We start from the raw sequence: 18,207 nt of genomic DNA, 5'->3' as shown, positions 1-18,207 counted from the left end.
TGATGTTATCTATCACCATCCAAGGGAAACACCATCTATTATATCATGGCTTTCTCAAGTGGGTAATAGAGCATATAACTACATCTTGACAAACATATTGCTCATATCTTGAAGACACCTCATGGATATAGATTCTAAAGGGTAGCTTACAATTTTGATCAATACGAGCACTTTGGAAGCATATGACATTTGTCTATGAAACATACAATGAATGCACCATCTATTGTTATGATGGTGGTGAGGTACAACCACAATGTATTCGCTTAGTGCTCGATGTCCCTACAAATTTAAGCTCGTGGGAAAACAAATAGTTCAAGGCGATGTGTCAATTAATGCTCTCTAAGACAATTAATTATTATCATTTACTATCTTTTTTTATAAATGGAAGCCATTTCTAACATGTTTTTTTCTTGTAATGTGATTGATTTATTAAGGTGCAAACAAGTTATTAGAATCCTCATAGCCCCCCATAGAAATAAAGCTTGAATCCACCAATCCATCCCTAGGAATTGAACCCAAGTTCTCATGCAACCCCACGCAAATGCCCTCTCACATGTAGCTTTCAACAAGAGTACTTAGGAGAATGAGGCCATAGAGGAAGAAAGTGTACATGTTAGCAAAGAATTGATCATAAGCTAGAAACCCTAAGTGCATCACACAAAGAAGAGCTAAAGAGGTGGATAATGACAGCACAAAATCCACTAAGCCCCAAACTAAAGATCAAGATACCTCTATTGATAAACATTGTAAGGCAAACTTCAACTCAAAAGCCCACCTACAGTTGGTCTCATAGATTCTTGTAGAATCCATTCAAAATGAAAATGGATGAAAACTTTGATTGGCTACTAAAGAAAGTGGTCCTCAAAGTAGATTAGGTATGCAATAATGTCTTTACATTCGACATAAGGTGGTGATGTAAACATAGCTAATTAACACACACTAAAGCGACGAACATTTGCCAAAAGTCGTAGACAAAAAGCATCATTAGTTTGATATCAAAGCAAAAGTAATGCACTAGAATAGGCAAATGGCAACCCATCTCACCTATGAATACAATGTTCAAAATCCTAGCCAAAATTGTAGTGAATACATTTTCACCAATGATCCAAAGGTACCTCAACAAGTACTAGTATGGGTTTATCAAAGGGAGATCTCTCCTAGACATACCAAGTACTAGTATGGGTTTATGAAAGGGAGATCCCTCTTACACAGTGTGCTCGATGCAATGGTGGGCTAAGGATTTGTAGACAACCTGTTAGTGCTAGAAGCGAAGGAATGACAACTTGAAAAAGCCTTAAAGATGTTGGATTTGTACATGTAAGATCTGCTAGATTCTCGATTAATTTCCATAAATCTTTGCTCAATAGTGTAATTGAGGATGACATGCTCAAATTAGGTTGGAAAGGGAAAGTCACAAATAGAGGGCAAATTTTTCAGCTATTTGTTTGTCCAATTAATATCTTTTCACACCTAAAATTATGCTCGTGGAAACATTTTTGTCACAGAACTAAGTATCTCTGCCAATCTTGCAATGCGTGCAAGGTCCAATATGCTTGGAGCTAGACTAATATCTGAATCGAAGTGTGATGCCATTAGAGCTTTCAAGACCTTACTAAACATTTTCAAGGATAATGTAATCATCTTTCCAGACTAGTTTCTCGTGTCACATGCTGGATTAGGTACCAGATTGAGATATTTCTGAAGGTCCGGATGAGCTTAGCTGCTTGCTTCTTTTTCTTCAATTTAGGCACTGTAGATGATAGTGAGCAGCTTCACATCATCAGACCCCACTAGTTCTAGCCCCATTCTGATGCCTTGCAAACTCTTTTCAAGTTCCAAATCCTGGGAGCTCCTACCAATTTCAGCATATGGCATTATGCCCTCAGATCCTGTCTCACATGCATTTTCCTTTCTCAAGCACTCCTCAACAAGATGAAGTAGACTGATTGCTAAAGACCTCACTTTTTCACCCACAAGCTTCAAAGATAGGGAAAACCTCCCACATTCAGATAAAGCCTTCAATATATGAAAAACAAAAGTGGCATCAAACACGTTAGTGAGACCAATGCCTCTGGTTTGATCTTCAGAGTCAATAAAAGGTGTGTTATTCTCTTGTGCCGGTGGAGAAGAGGATCTCCAGAAAGATAACACAGTAATTATATCAGCCAATATTGAAGGGGGAATCTCAACTTTGAAAATATTGGGCAGCTCTCGTGGTGGGATGCCATGCAGTATGCAGAGCTTCTTTTGCAAACATGGGCTCGCCCTTCTCCACTCCCTTTTAAAAGTATCAACAGTCCTGAAAGAAGGGAGTTCCAAAGTGTCACTCATAGCGACACTATCATTTCTCTTTGGTGACCAGGGTCTTTCTTGTGAGCTTGTACTGGACATTTCCCCAGATGAATGTCCATTTGCATGCTGGAACACAACTTCCTGCTTTGGAGACACCTCGAAACAGCCATTGTCACCACTTGATATTTCAATAGTACCTGATGCATCAAATGACCATGGAGGCATGGCAGGAGACTTTGGCACCACTTCTCTCTTTCTATTGCGGTCCAATGGTTTTATGTGAGCCATTGATACCTGCCACACAGGAAAACCACACTCAGATATGTTCACATCAAAGGTTGATTACCGTTTACACTGGTTTTACTGCAAATAAATATCAAACCTAAGTAAAGATATAGCTCAAACAGAAATTTCAGCTCATATCCTAATCTATAGGGCTCACAGATGACAACACCTTTGTAATTACTTCGACAACTAACTTTCTAGCAAGGAAGAACACAATCGGCCATAGTTTGTATAACATATTTACATGGAAGTGTTACTAAATGCAATAAACTAAGCCCTATAAAACACACATTGTTCATTCTTACATTTCTCTGTCCAACTTGGGCACCTCAGCCATGTTACAAGTTTAGCTGGTTACTCTTATCATATGTTTTCTGAAGTAGAAAGCATGCCAAGAGCATATTTATTTACCAGGGCCAAACAAAACACAGTTTCACATTTAGATGTTTCTGTGCTTAATATTTAAGGACACTTTTCTCCAATGGCTTTACCCACCAAAGCAGCAAATGTTTCATAATCAACATGCTGCGCAGCTGCACGTTTTTTTGCTGCATCAATTTCTTGGCGCCATGCTTCATCTTGTACTGCAGTCTCTAGCTCCTTACTGTATTTGGGAATTGGCCTTGACTCACACATTTCTAGAAATGAAACGGAAACTCCAAGCTTAGAAATCTTTGAGTAGAAGAAATCTTTAAACAAATAACGGTTAGAAGGTTGTTATCATAGTAACATACAATGAGCTACACCTACAACTCATATGACATGATTGTTCAAACACTTGAAAAGAACAATATAAACAACAATTATGTGGAATCAATTCAAGCAAGCAAGGTGTGAATAAAGAGTTTAACTGGTTAGTTTTAGCTTGAGGAAAGAAGCTTAGGAGTAGAAGATAAAAAGCAAAAGATGAATCAATCGTTGCAACTGTTTTGGACAGCATAAAATTACGCATGTTTTCTACATTGTCTGACGGCCGTCTAAAACATCCTTACATAGCAATTCGAGCAATCATGGAGCTTCAACCCAAATAGAAACTAATCTCCTTCTCTCTTCTATGTCTCTATTCAATGGAATGGCATTGCTTCTTGATTTGCTTCAAAGAGGCTCCTCTTCTTGCTTTCGATCTTCAATGCTTTGCTTGGTGATGGATGCACAACCTCACAACCACAAGGATGATGGCTCTAATGCCAAGTGAAAGGATAAGAGATTCAAGAAGGCTCATAGACAAACTAGGCCATAAGTTTGAGAAAGCAAAGAAAACCACATGCCATTGCATAGAGCTTGTCTCTTTAAATAGACACAAGATTGGATACATTGTATTGAGTCCAGTTTGACTTGCCACCTTAGATCCTTATCTATCCAACTCAACATTCTCATCTACCCACACTCTTAAGTTATAGTTCATACTGTGTTGCAACGAAGTAGAGATGGTACTCCTACATGAGCTAATATAACTTGGAATCTTATTATCCAACCTAGATCCACGAGTAGTTTAGGGGTTCTTGACCCAAATAGTCAGGATGCAACACTAATGGTAAAAGCTCATTGTGAGGGGTCTTCTTCCAAGTAAGGAGCCATGGAAGAAGCTACTATTATGGAGATTAGAGAATCATTACTCATGCTCATGGAAAACTATGGCAGCCTAGCACACATTGGCTATTTCAGCATATCCAAGATACAAGGCTTTGAAACATTTTTAAGGTTAGATTTGTTGCATCTATTATACGGGCATGGAAATCAATATTTATAGGACTTCGTCAAATTGACCCAACAAGTGTTGAAGAGAAGTTGAGGCAACCACTTCTTTTTAATCAGCTACTCAAGACAAAGAGAGGCCACACCATTGAAGAGAGGACCCTCCTATCTTGAGGGAGGTTCTCTGCATAGGTAGCTTTTACGGTGAGGAAGTGGTTTGCCTTTCTAGAGCTGTCAGCCCATATACAGACAGAGACTTTCAAGGTATTAGGGGGGCAAGAATCAGAATGGAAAGCATCAAGGAGATGGTATCCCTTGAATGGAGAAATGACATAGTGATAGATCAAACACGGATAGGGCTCTTTACCAAGGGAGAGAGCCTCCTTGCAATGGTAGCCACCAGTGGAGATAGTGTGTTTACTTTTTCAGTAGAGATGGATGACAAACTTAAACGAGAGAATTTGGATCAATTAGAGTTCACAAGATGCTCTCAACAAAGGATTAGAGCTGTAGATCATTGTGATAGGACTTGGTACTTAGACCCAAACCCTCAGACTTGTATGGAAGATGGATGGGGACATTGGGCATATAGAAGGAGGCCACTACAAGACTTCATTAGGATCCTGGGGAGTGCATATGGAGAGATCCGTTTATAGAGATGCCTCAAGTTGTGCCCTCCTTTGGCTATACCACTAGGTTGGGGAGAATAATTCAGATGTGTAGAATCAGAGTGGTACCAGCTGCAACTGAGCATTGGACTATCCAAGATATATCACAGTCTTTCCTTGCAAACTTCTAGAGGAGATTGGAAGATAGCTTTAGATCAAGAAAGATTCCACTCTTTCTTTGGTTACTAGCACACGAGTTTAGCAATCGATACATGGCTTGGCACAAACAAAATATGCATTTAAAAAAATGTATTGCTTTGTGCTTTGTTGTCCTTAACATGTACTGGAAAAATATGCTATCGATACGTACCGATGATGAGAATGTCAAAATTGATGGGATGGAAGTGGGCATGTAGCCACAAGGGAAGGTGTTGCCCCTTTGCAATAGTTACAAGTACTTGTATTCACACATCCTATTGATAGTGAGGGCTATCCAAGTAGTAGTCAAGGAAAGGTCTGAAAAGTTCCCCTTATCGGATGTCTATGTGAAGCCTCATTCTCTCGATTGGTGGAACTTCTATGTGCATGCCACAAGAGGGGATGATGCACGGTTCAAGGAGGTCTTTTGATTTCCAATATCCTTGTTCTTGCAACTATCCACATTATTGCATGATAATTTGAAACAAAGGAATACACCATACACCTTAGGATCTATTTGCAAGAGAATCATTTCAGTCGAGAAGATAATCACAATAGCTATGCTTCCTCTTGCGAGTGGCATGCACTACACAGAGATTGGAGAAAACCTTGGGTTGGGAATCCACTCTCTCTAAGATAGTGCACAAGTTTGTAGATGTTGTTTTCACACACAGATCTTTTTTTATCCGCTACCCGAGAGGTGCGAAAAGCATGGCCAAAGTAAAAGATAGATTCATTATAAACAAGGGATTGCCAAACTGTCGTGGGGCCTTTGATGTTATGCATGTGAATATGGACAAGCCTCGAGGTGTCAATGCCAATAGTTGATTTGATAGAAACAAAAATTACTCCATATCTGTTCAGTGTGTTATTGACATGGATTTGCATTTCCTAGATGTTTATGCTGATTAGACTAGGGCTACATACGACAGCCATGTATTGCGCAACTCTATCTTCTATGCACGAGCGCTTAGTGGACAATACCTTACAAGCCCTATCTGTGGACAATACCTTACAGGCCCTATCTACAATGATGGTCAATTTTCAATTAGAGAATATATTATCAACGATGGTGGATTTGATTTGAACTACATGAATGGCTAATGACATCTTATAGATTACCACAAACGGAAATTGAGAGGGAGTACAACTATGTAGTTGCTTCAACAAGAAGTGTTGAGCGAGCTTTTAGGCACTTAAAACAACGTTGGTGCTATTTGAATGGAAAAATATCTCAACTGTTACCTACAAGCTTTTGGACGCTTAAAACAACGTCGGTGCTATTTAAATGGAAAAATATCTCAGCCGTCACCTAAGTTTCTTGCATAATGCATTGCAGTTTGTTGTGCATTGAACAATACATATATTGATGGGCAAGAAATGATTGATCATGAGTATGTAAGACTGCCCATAAATCATATTCCTCTCCGCACACCACCACCTTTGCACAACCTTAAGATCCAACGTGATTGCCTTGCTCGTTATGTGGTGCAAAGACATGGGTAACATGTGGCACATTTGCAACCTTCAAAAAGTCACATCATTATGATATTCATCTTACATGTTGCTTTTATAAATGTATGCAAACCTGCTTTTTCTGTGCCTTCTTTCCATGCTAACGATAAAGTTTGACATCTCTGTTGCTCAATGTTTTCGTCAAACTGTCATATTTACTACCATTTAATAACATAAAGCAAATGTAACATTTTCACTTGCACTCATGTAAAATCCATCAAACATGTTTTTTGCCAAAACATGATAAAAGCTATAGGCTAGCACCATTGCAATCACTGCGACTCATTCTCGGAGAGTTGTGAATACTTTCAGTTGCTAGAATAGCAATTTTGAAGCCAAGTTGTGATCCTAGGGATTGGGCTAGTGGCTAGATGAAGTGGCTACCTCATAAAGGAAATGTGTTAAGGCAACAAGCTCCCACGTTACCTCATTTGCCTCTCTCTCATTCTCGCGACATGCATAGTCATCCTCAATTTGATGATTGAGTCTCTCCCTCTGCATTGCTATGCCGGTCTCAATTTGTTGACTGAGACACCCCCTTTGTATTGCTATGTTGGTCTACAAGGCCTCTCGCTCCCATGTTGTACACCTTTCCTCTGCTTCAGAGAACTAATCCATTAATTGCTTGGTAGTCTCCTCCAAACCTCAACCTAGCATTGTGTGGTTCCCCTTCCGCCGTTTATGTCCACCAATGGAGGATATGTCTGCAGCTACAAGCTCTTCAACACCAATGGCTACTTCTTTAGGGTTGGATACACCATTTTTAGTATTTTTTTATGCTTCGTGAGGCGCTAGAGGTGCTTCAAAATGCTTCGAAATAGTAGTACAAGTTGCTTTGCTCTATCCTAAAATATATCTCAAAAAATTACCATGCAAAGTGCAGTATAAGCACCTGGGGTATCTGCAAAGGTGTCAACCACATCATCCCCTAAATCAATTGTGTGTTCACCACCTATTCTCAATATTTTCTGATGCTTTGTGAGACGCCGAAGGTGCTTCAAAAGGCTTCCAAACATTAGTACAATTTGCTTTGCTTTATCCTAAAATATATCTCAAAAAATTACCATGCAAAGTGCAATATAGGCACACGAGGTATTTGCAGAGGTATCAACCACATCATCCCCTAAATCAATTGTGCGCTCACCACCTATATGGTTCTCAATGGCATCATAGAGTTGTTAGTAGTCGTGTGTGTTGTGTGGTCATCTCCTGCGTGTAAGCCTCAGTCTAAGTCACACAAGAACATTAGGAGCTCTAACAATGTATTTGTTTGTCATTTTATGTATTTTAGATACTTTAGATGGAGGGCACATTAGTGCATTTCTTTTTGGGCACTTTTGGCCATTTTTAGGGGTTTGATCATATTTAGGGTTTTTCCACTTTTTGCCTATATATATACAGGCCTACCCTCCCACTCTTATTATCCACCATTGATCCTTCATGATTAGCCAACCCTCCTCATTCTCTCATCTCCCCACTACCATCTAGCACCCACACTAACGCATAGAGTTGCGTGTTGGAGCTAATTGTTGCAGCCTTGTACCTTCAACCATTCCACTCACATTGTTCCTTCTCTCTTGCATTCTCTCTATCTCCTCTCCATGTTCACTTTCCTCTTTCCGTAGCACACTCTCACATGGTATTAGAGCCACGCGTGGAAGCCAGAGATTTTGAAGAGGAGCACTCTATTCGCAGTTCCAGCCATTTTCATGGCCAGTCAGGGGGCAGCATACTGTGTTTTGCTTTCTGACAGGCTAGATGGCCTTCTAAAAGGCTGGGTGGCCATTATTCAGTGCTGGACAGCCTCTTTTCTGGTCTGTCCCATTTGTGTTTAACAAGCAGCCCCTCCAACAGGCTGGACGGCCTTCTAACAGGCTGGGCAGCCATTATTCAGTGCTGGACAGTCTATTTTCTGGTCTGTCCCATTTGCATTTTGCAAGCAACTCCTCCTCCAGCACACATGCAGCAGGTTTAGACCTCTGTTTCAGGTAGGCGATACCCCCCTTTTGCTGGGTGGCATTTTTCTCTGTAATTGGTGCAATTTTAGGAGGCCCTGATCTGCACTTCAGGCAGCTGAACCACCTCCAATCTGCATTTAGATACTGCAGAGCAGTTTCCAGCTCTGGGCGGCTTCACACATACCTGGGAGACCTTCTCCAAGCTGGGCAGCACGTTTCCAGGCAGGGCGACACCTTTTATGTGCTGAGCAGCCTGTTTTTACAGGTGGGCAAACCTTCGTTTGCTGTACTTTCTATTGGACATTCACTTTAGTTTACCAAGTGGACCCTTTCCTAGTTGGGTAACAAGTTTTTTACCTGTTTTGACTGCATTTATTGCAGCCATACCTGCGTTTTGCAGATCAGCCCCTCCCTCCTCAGCATCAACTCATCTCTCACCTCAGAGATTCCCCGTGTACATTGCTTTCCGATTAGCAAATTGACGGACCTCGTACATGTGGAGGACATCCCAGTTGTAGCATCCTCTTTGTTTCTTGCAGGTACTTATTGAAGGACATCTATGGCCAACATATATGTTTCAGGGGATCGTGCGGTTTGGGCCAATTCTGAACGACCACCATCCTATCACTCTTTCCCATTATATTCTTCTAGGGTTTCTAGTGTTAGCAGAGTATTTGTCAGCTCATGTGTGAGTCTGAGCTTGATCTGGGCTGGGCATTTTTATTAGGTATTTTAGGTATTTTTCTGGTGTGGCATTTTATGCCAGTGGAGCATTTTATGCACCAGTCGGCCAGCATTAAATGCTGTCAGACCAGCATTATTGCTCCCCACTTTTTCAGCCTATTTATACTCAGTGGCTCCTCCTCAGTCAGTCACTTCATCTTCACCATCTGCAGACTCTGTGGAGAGAGGAGCCAGTGCCAGTGCTCACGCAGCCAGTGACTCACTGTTGTATGCGACTGTCTCGTGTTCAGATATATGGATTCCATTTCCCGTGCATACATCTGAGTTCTCATCTGTATCGTGTTCTTTCTTTTCTCTTTTTGTCTTGTGTTTCAGCAGTTTATTTCAGCACATGTTTATGCTTCCACCGCTGCTCCACTTCTGACATGGTATCAGTTTTCAGGATTTGTGTTTCTGCTGTGTTTTCTTGCTGATTTCAGGACTGTTTTGTACCCCTGCTGATCAGACGACTGCTGTTGCAGCCAGGCGCCCTGTTTTGGGGCTGTTTTCAGCCTGCGTTTTTTGCAGTTTTGCCATCACCTGCTGCCTCCGCACCCTCTGCTGCCTGCGTTTTTCATCTGCAGCTGCTAGCGACAGTTTACTACCTGTTTTCTCCAGTTTACAGCCTGCGTTTTGCTGATTCAGCATCTCTCGTGGCTGGGTGGCTGTTCCTTCAGGCCGTTTTCTCTGTTTTTGGCAGTTTTTGACTGATTTTTTGACTTTCTGCAGCAGATTTTGTCTTCTATTGATCAGATTTTGGGTTATATTGCATGTGAACTCTCTTTTTCTGTAGTCTGTGCTTGTGTTTTGGCTGTGTTTCCTCTCTAAATTCCATCTCTTCTCTACTTCTCTTCTTATCCTCTCCATATGGCTCCTCCGTGCACTTCCCCTGATGCTAAGTTGCATGAGACATCCTTGAGATTACAGGGGCGGCTTTCAGCACATTATGGAGGTGAGGCTTATGTAGCTTCAGAGAGGGGTGACAGGAAGAAGAAGTCGAAGGCCCAGTGTTACCACTGTGGCAAGAAGGGACATTTGCGAAAGGACTGCAAGAAGTTAGCGGCTTCCAGGAAGGAGGAGCAGAAGACGAAGCGGGATGCTGACTCTACCGATGAGTCCTCTCCTTCATCAGACTCCGACTCCGCTCCTCCGACCAAGGTGAAGTCCAAGGTGCGGAAGGGCTCCTCTTCTTCGGATCGCGGGAAGGGCTTGGTGGCCCCTTCCTCGGCTGCTTTCTAGTGATGGTGATGAGGTCATCCCTCACGACTCTCTTGTGCCAGAGAGGGAGTGTGAGCGGGTGTTCAGATGGGGCAGCCGCGCCTCATCTATATTTTTATACAGGTGCACAGGTTCCAAAGAGGGACGTCCCTGACGCATCGACTTCAGTTTGGCGGAATCAAATCCTAGAGCTGGGATTGACATCCAGGTTCATGATGAGCTGGTTATCTGATAGAGAGCGGGAGGCTTTCGTCTGGAGCTCACATGAGGGGACACTTTGGCGGTCTGGCCAAAGGCGGGAATTCATGGTCACCTATGTTCAGAGGCATTTTTGACAGGATGGTCTTGTATGCTCCTGCGAGACATTGGTGATGGACACAGAGACATGCTATGATCTTCTCTATTTTCAGGTGTTTGGTACGATCGACATCGACATTAGGTTCTCTCCGAGGCACCTTGGTGGTGGCTTGATCACCCACTGCTTGGGTATCCATGGTTCTACTTGGTGGTTCTATGTTGTATAGTTTCTGATCCCTATTCATTGTACTATTGTATTGTATCAGATCACTCATGATCTGAGAGAGGGTGTTAGCAGAGTATTTGTCAGCTCATGTGTGAGTCTGAGCTTGATCTGGGCTGGGCATTTTTATTAGGTATTTTAGGTATTTTTCTGGTGTGGCATTTTATGCCAGTGGAGCATTTTATGCACCAGTCGGCCAGCATTAAATGCTGTCAGACCAGCATTATTGCTCCCCACTTTTTCAGCCTATTTATACTCAGTGGCTCCTCCTCAGTCAATCACTTCATCTTCACCATCTGCAGACTCTGTGGAGAGAGGAGCCAGTGCCAGTGCCCACGCAGCCAGTGACTCACTGTTGTATGCGACTGTCTCGTGTTCAGATATATGGATTCCATTTCCCATGCATACATCTGAGTTCTCATCTGTATCGTGTTCTTTCTTTTCTCTTTTTGTCTTGTGTTTCAGCAGTTTATTTCAGCACATGTTTATGCTTCCACCGCTGCTCCACTTCTGACATCTAGTCCCCGATTGGCATTGATGGCATCTCCTGAGCAAGAGCATGTCCTACCCTCTCTACCCGCATGCAACAAGCTGGATGGGACAAACCACCCTCTATGGTCATGCCGCATGGAATGCCTCTTCAACAACTACGACCTTTGGGATTTTTTTCCCATCCCTATACCCCAACATACTGTGGATCCTCATAATGGTGTGACCGCAAATTCAATAACTTTATGGGATCATATGAATGCTAGAGCCCGCTCTATTCTCTTATTGAGTTATAAAGATTCTATGCTCGTGCATGTTAGACATATCCACACCACTGCAAAGGTTTGGAGGAGATTAGCATCTCTCTTCCGGATCCAAACGTTTGGGCATTGATTATCTCTTGAGTTGAAGCTACAACAACTTTCTATAGCAAACTTCCCTACAATGAGGAACCTCATCAACAAGATGGAGGAGCTTCATGATGAGCTTGCATCCTTGGTACGAACATTTCTTCGAAGCACCTAGCTATGACACTTCTCTCTTCTATCACCAAGATATGATGTGTTCTTTACCAATCTTCTCACTTCCCATAGCCAACAAACTCTCACTTGGGAAGAGCTAGTCCCATTGGTGCTTCAACAAGATGCACATCACAGTAAGCCAGATTCTTGTGTTTGCCGAGATATGATGTGTTCTTTACCAATCTTCTCACTTCTCATAGCCAGCACTCACTTGGGAAGAGCTAGTCCCATTGGTGCTTGAATAGGATGCACATCACAGTGAGCTAGATTCTTGTGGAGCTCATGCACCTGGCTATGCCTATGCGGCTTTATCTACAGGTATAGGACATGCCAAGCAAAAGAAAGGGAAGAGAAAGAAGTTGGAATCATCTTCCGACTCTAATACAGACCTCGCACCCCGAAGAGTAAGTGTTGAAGGATATACCCTCACCTTCATCCAAGAGCAAAGGGTGGATCTACATCAAAGCCTTTGACTGCCTCTACTTTGCTACCCGCTATTACCATCAAGTTCATATTTCTACACATTTATCAAGTGGAGAAGCCTTCTTCAACTATCCCATCTTCTAAGCAGTCTTGGCTCATTGACAATGGTGCATGGAGTCTTACGACTCCCCGAGGTGATTTATTACAATATCTCCATCCATCAGAGGGTGTCATCACTGTCGGTGACATCTCTTCGATGCCTATTAGTGGTGTTGGCACCTTGCCTCTATTGGCTGACTGTCCATCGAGCTCCGTTTCTAAGGCCCTATATGTTCCAAACTTGGGCTTCCATCTTCTCTCAGTTCATGGCCTTCCTAGTCTCGGGACCTGCGTTGTCTTCACCGAGCCAGCCATCTTTGTTGAGGATTCTTTACCAAATTTTTGTGACAAGTTGGCTAGAGAGGGGGCTATCTATGCTCCGTTCCCTTCCATTTTGTAGGGTCCTCCAAGGCACTTTTCTATTGCTACAACCATTCCCGATTGTGCACCATTTATACCACAAGTTCCATCTCATCCCCCACCATCTCCTCTGGTGGTTCACTCGTACCTCTCATCCCTTTCAGAGGGGGACAATATCGGTGATGCGGCTGTGGATTTCCTCGCCCTTTGTGTTTCAAAGGGAGCTTCCCAAGATTATGATGAGTTTCTTCGAGGTTTCTAGTCTACTTTGAAACTTTCCTTTATGCGGCAACCTCGTTTCTTCATCATCAGGCCACCACCCCCTGCTACTTAGCCCTTGGTCCCTGATATTTCCATGCACCTTATGGTACCCTCAATTGTTCCTCACTATCATCTCATAGTTGAATCAAAGGCTTGGCTCACCCATTCTCAACTGAAGTTCTTAGGAGTGATCCATTCAAAGCCTCTCCATTTCCCTTGCCCTTTGGTGGGCCTTCCATTTGATCGGATTTTACTATGGAGAGGGGGTCTTGCTCCTTGGCGGGCATTCTTTTTCAACGGACTTCATCCACATTGGCACTCTTCCTACCACCCTCAAATCCACATCTCCTTTTGCCTTTTGCCACATCTAGGATCTAAGAGGAGGTGTTAGCAATCGTGTGTCTTATGCAGTAATCTCCAACCTGTAAGCCTCAATCTGAGTCAAACAAGGACATTAGGAGCTCTAACGTTGTAATTGTTTGTCATTTATGTGTTTTAGACACTTTAGATGGAGGACGCATTAGTGCGTTTCTTTTTAGGCAATGATGGCCATTTTTAGGGGTTTGACCACTTTTTGCCTATATATTGGTGGCCTACCCTCCTACTCTTATTATCCATCATTGATCCTTCGAAATCAACCAGCCCTCCTCATTCTCTTATTATCCCCCTAATATCGTCTAGCGCCCACACTAACACATAGAGCTACATGTTGGGGCTGACTATTGCAGCCTTGTACCTTAGGCCATTGCAGTCACATTGTTCATTCTCTCTCTTACATTCTTTCTTCGTCTCCTCATCTCTATGTTCACTTTTCTCTTTTCATTCCCCACTTTCACAAGAGTCTCGCATTGTTCATTCTCTCTCTTGCATTCTCTCTTCGTCTCCTCATCTCTATGTTCACTTTCCTCTTTTCGTTCCAAGACACTCTCACAAGAGTCTCGCATCAAATGAAACTAGCAACTTTGTGGACTTTTCCTTCCTTGATGCCATTTGCCAATATGATGGATGACCGAACAAGATCTAGCACTCAGTCATAGATGGTTTTCCATTCCCAATGTACTCAATTCCACCTTGTCTTGCATTACCTAGCTATTCTGTGCACATTTCTCGGCCACATATTCCCAACTTAAGTCCATCTTTGCATTGACAAGTACTAAGGTTTCTTGAGCATCCCAAGGATTTGTTTCGACTACTTGCGTATTCTCAGTTTGAGCAATCGGATCATTGTTATTTTCACTACCCGAGGCTTCTACTACTTGGGCTTCCTACTCTTCAAATGGCAATGTGTCGTGTGGAACAGGTTCATGCTGCACAAGAGAAGATGAGGACTCCTCGGCCACATTGCCTTCCTCAATGAGGTTTGATGGAGGTTGCAAAGAGGCATGGAAGTACTAGTGCCGTTCATCCCCAACCGACGCTACAGCACACCTATGCACTAAGGAAATTGAAGTCGTTTATTCTCCAGATCCATGTGATCTGACACATAAAGCATAGACAACATTGTTCCACGGTGTCGTGAAGAGAGTGATGGAATCTACAACACTCTTGAAAAGGAGTGGCGCTACCGTCCCGTAGGTGTGCCCATGCCATAGAAGAAGTTGCTCAATGTGGCTAGGCATGTGGAAGCACATAGACCTCTACATGGGTGCAATGGTGTCAAGGGCAAAGGTCCAACACCAAATGAGCCTCTTGATAATCCAAGGCTGAACAGCCTACCTGCCAAGAATGCAATATAAATAGGGTAGGATGGGAGTGGTTGTGGAGAGTTGTGCGACACAAAAATGTATGGATATGGAGGAGTCTGTCTATCATGCTTGAGTTGAGAGGAAGGCACAAATGAGTCAAGATCATCCACATCATCACTCTAAGACCTCAACAAATACCCAACATGAAAGAAGATGCTTAGATGTTGAAAATTGTATTTCTAATTATAAGAAGCCTATGAAAAGAGCGGGAAAATTCCATGGTTACTTAGTGCAACACAAAAAATTTGAGCATTATAAAAACAACATCAGTTTTCTCATCATCTCATCATCTTAACATTCACTAGAAAATGAGCAATACAAAAGGGAGCTATTATCATAGCTCACATGTTGCAGGAAATGAATAAGAAATTAGATCATGATAATTAAGAAAGAGAAGGACAAATTGTGGTCTGCGTGCATTGAATTCCAGCCCTAAGTATGTTCAATGGCACGAGAAGAAATTATAAATTTGTCAAGAAGGGCTGCAATACAAACACCACCTCAAAACAAAAGTGTAATGGAGAGGTTTTACTGGATTGCATGTTTTTAGGAACAATCTCCACAATACCCATTCTGATTCTAACAAGACAAGTATTGGACATGCCAGGTCAATTTTCAAACCAGCATATGAGTGATTGATTTCAAGTAGTCATGCATTACTGATTCATTAGGGACAAATATACATGCAATCAGCCGTATAGCAGCAAAGCTGCAGCATGAATATGAAATATGAGCTCGAGAAAGACTCATTACAGAATAACAACCATAGCAAAGGGTTTTGTACCTTGATTTTAAGGATGAGTTTTCACATCTCAATGACAAAATCACTATCTTCGTGGACACAACCACACAATAGGCTGCAGACGTCAAGTTCCTGCAACAGTCACAGCAAGATACGATGTTTGTTCTTCCAGACACGAATCACATTCTCATAAAGATAGAACTTGAGCAACATATTTTGAAAATGCTCAGAGGTCATACGTACTATTGCTGACTGCAAGGACAATCTCTTCAGACAGAGACAGATGCAGAGGAGAAGGAATGCATTCAAGGGCCAGAATTGTAAGTCCCCCCAAAAAGATGTCTGTTATCATTGAATGAGAATATTAAAACTCGGAACACCTGCCAGACAATGAGAATTGATGAATCAAATAAAATTTGCATGCAGTCTTTGCCTTGAGAGGGAGATGCCGGATACTGAGAACAGTTTGCAGACAGCTGTGGCAGACGATCTCCAAGCAAATCAAAATCAATTTCCCTGGACGCTGGGGAAAAAACACAGTTGCAACGCTTGTTTGGTACATGCTTCTCTGATGATTAGCCCAGAAGCAATGCAGAAAAGGAAAACCATAAAAAGTGGACGTACATGAAAGAAGAGTACACCTTGCGTGCTTGTGTCGGGGACTTTGAATGCGAGCATGTTGCAAGCAAAATCCTTGGAGAAATGAGAGGCAGTCAAGGAGGAGCCGCTCAAACAACAACCGGTGTAGCAGAAAGAAGAAATTGGAGGATCGAATAAGAGCACACTGGCTGCCCTGCAATGCAGGCCACAACTATCAAATTGGAGATTGTAATATGCAGGATCAGAAAGGATAGAAAGAAACGGACATGCAAATCTTAACAGAACGGACTTGCAAATCAATAGAGAATGGGCACGCAAATCCACACAGAATTAGCAGCAGGATGAGCCGGAAATAAACGAACATAAATTTGAGATGGAGAAGACCGGAGATTACCTTTCGCCTGCGACATGCAGAAAATTCAGAGTGACAACACTCTGCAAGGCAAAAGAAAGGGGAAGAAGAAGCAGATATAGTGGAAGAAACGATGGAGGAAGACGCTGTTTTAAGAAGCGGAGGGCGAGGGCGAGGGCGAGGGCGAGCCAGCGAGCAGGTTCAGACCGCGACGGACGGCACACGTTGTTAACCTCCGGTCCGCTCTTGCGCTGTTCCTGTTAAACAGCAGCAATTTATATGGCACAGCAGCTTTCCTCGGTATGACGGAGCTTGGGGGGAAGACGATGATAGGCTGAAAGTCTCTTAGGTAGCGGTTCGAACGCTTGTCTGTGGATTTTTAGGCCATGAAATTCGTTTCAACCTGTCCAGCCTAGAACATTCCTAAAAAGAAAGTTCCCCTCTATTCAAACAGCCAACTAGAAATGAACACGTGGGTCCGTTCTGCCAAGTCCGAACTGGCCATGAGGTCGGTTACACACCGGAGCTATGGACGGACAGGAGGTGCAAGTTGTCCATTACTTTGTTTACACACTAAATTGCGCGCATAAACTGCGCCCATATATTACATCAAAAAGGGGTTGGCCCAATGGTAATGATTGAGAGACGTGAGGCAATTGGTGGGGGTTTAATTCCTGTCAGTCCCGCATGCCACTTTTTGGAGAAAGGTGTTGTCGTCTTGTACATTGGGCACGCCCGAATTTCGGGACGGGGGAGATCCCCCGCCCAGAAGTGTCCACCATCCGCAAAAATCGGGCCCAATGGCCTTTTGACACGTAGGGCAGCGGACGCCTCTTTTTCCACCCTGCGTGTCCACAGCTCGGTGTGTATCCGGCCTCATGAGAAGGTGTGTCGCTACTCTCGACGAGTGTGTTGGTGGCAACGACCTAGCAAGCTCCACCTACATTTGGTGGGGGATTCTTCCCCAAAATAAGCCCTATGAAAACTTTCTTCTCTTCCTTCTCCCATTTTTGGAAAGGGGTTTTTGAAGTGAAAATAGGGGACAAGGGTTTCCAAGGAATTTTAAAGGTTTTCCTTGAAAAACAGGTATCTGCCCTTGTGGCATTAAGGGGATCTTTTTTTTTTAAACAAATAATTCACAGCTTTTTTTATTGAAAATGAAAAAAAAGACTTTGGAATAATAGAAACAGAGTGGTGATGAAGAAGGAAGGGCCTCTCAGCAAAGAAGTTCTAGTCAATATGTGTAAAGAGGATACGGTTGCTTTATTAGGTAGGCTTGGAAAAAAGGGACATGTTTATAAGGTAGCCTTTCATAGGGGATCTTGTTTTTGGATGGAAACCCCTCGAAAACCTACACCAAAACCCCCCCGGTGAGAACAACTCCTTTGAACTTTTTCGTTTTTATCAAGCGAATTACACACCAACATTGGAAAAAATAGTGTCTATTAGCCACGAGTCATAATGGTATAGGTTGTGTGTTTTGTGGACACCAAACGCTTCTAGGTGGGCTATATCCCCTATCATGATATCCATCCATGCCCAAGGTGCTAAATGACAACACATTTTTAAGTAAAAAGTCTTTTGCACATGGGAGGTATGGAGC

The 18,207-nt window shown here is 42.8% G+C and overlaps 1 protein-coding gene across 3 annotated transcripts; it reads right to left on the bottom strand.

The window, feature by feature from the left end:
- Window positions 1–1,072: 1,072 nt before the first annotated feature.
- LOC148024952 (dynein axonemal assembly factor 19 homolog) lies at window positions 1,073–16,996 on the bottom strand. 3 transcript variants are annotated; one of them, XM_087694636.1, is made up of 6 exons: window positions 16,647–16,996; window positions 16,277–16,440; window positions 16,086–16,175; window positions 15,896–15,994; window positions 15,695–15,784; window positions 2,453–2,586 (listed from the first exon to the last, which is right to left on the bottom strand). In XM_087694636.1, the coding sequence occupies exons 1-5, from the start codon at window positions 16,660–16,662 to the stop codon at window positions 15,716–15,718; spliced, it is 438 nt and encodes a 145-aa protein (XP_087550762.1). In that variant the 5' UTR covers window positions 16,663–16,996; the 3' UTR covers window positions 2,453–2,586; window positions 15,695–15,715. The 3 variants fall into 3 exon arrangements, with proteins under 3 accessions (XP_087550760.1, XP_087550761.1, XP_087550762.1); XM_087694634.1 differs by lacking the exons at window positions 16,086–16,175; window positions 16,277–16,440; window positions 16,647–16,996 and adding an exon at window positions 3,073–3,215 and having other exon boundaries at window positions 1,073–2,586; window positions 15,896–15,933; XM_087694635.1 differs by lacking the exons at window positions 16,086–16,175; window positions 16,277–16,440; window positions 16,647–16,996 and having other exon boundaries at window positions 1,073–2,586; window positions 15,896–15,938.
- Window positions 16,997–18,207: the final 1,211 nt, after the last annotated feature.

This window comes from Lygodium microphyllum, chromosome 15 (genome assembly GCF_053477565.2).
Source record: "Lygodium microphyllum isolate KBCC chromosome 15, Lygodium_microphyllum_v1.1.10, whole genome shotgun sequence".
NCBI classification, from domain to species: Eukaryota; Viridiplantae; Streptophyta; class Polypodiopsida; order Schizaeales; family Lygodiaceae; genus Lygodium; species Lygodium microphyllum.
Note: the sequence above shows the minus strand (reverse complement) of the source record. Positions and strands in the feature narration are given on the sequence as shown.

What these genes read in the sequence shown, in the direction of transcription:
- LOC148024952 (XM_087694634.1), bottom strand. Translation starts at nt 3,213, where the DNA reads ATGTGTGAGTCAAGGCCAATTCCCAAATACAGTAAGGAGCTAGAGACT. An exon ending in ATGAAACATTTGCTGCTTTG is followed by an intron (nt 2,587 to 3,072) that starts GTGGGTAAAGCC and finishes CCTGTGTGGCAG; the next exon opens with GTATCAATGGCTCACATAAA.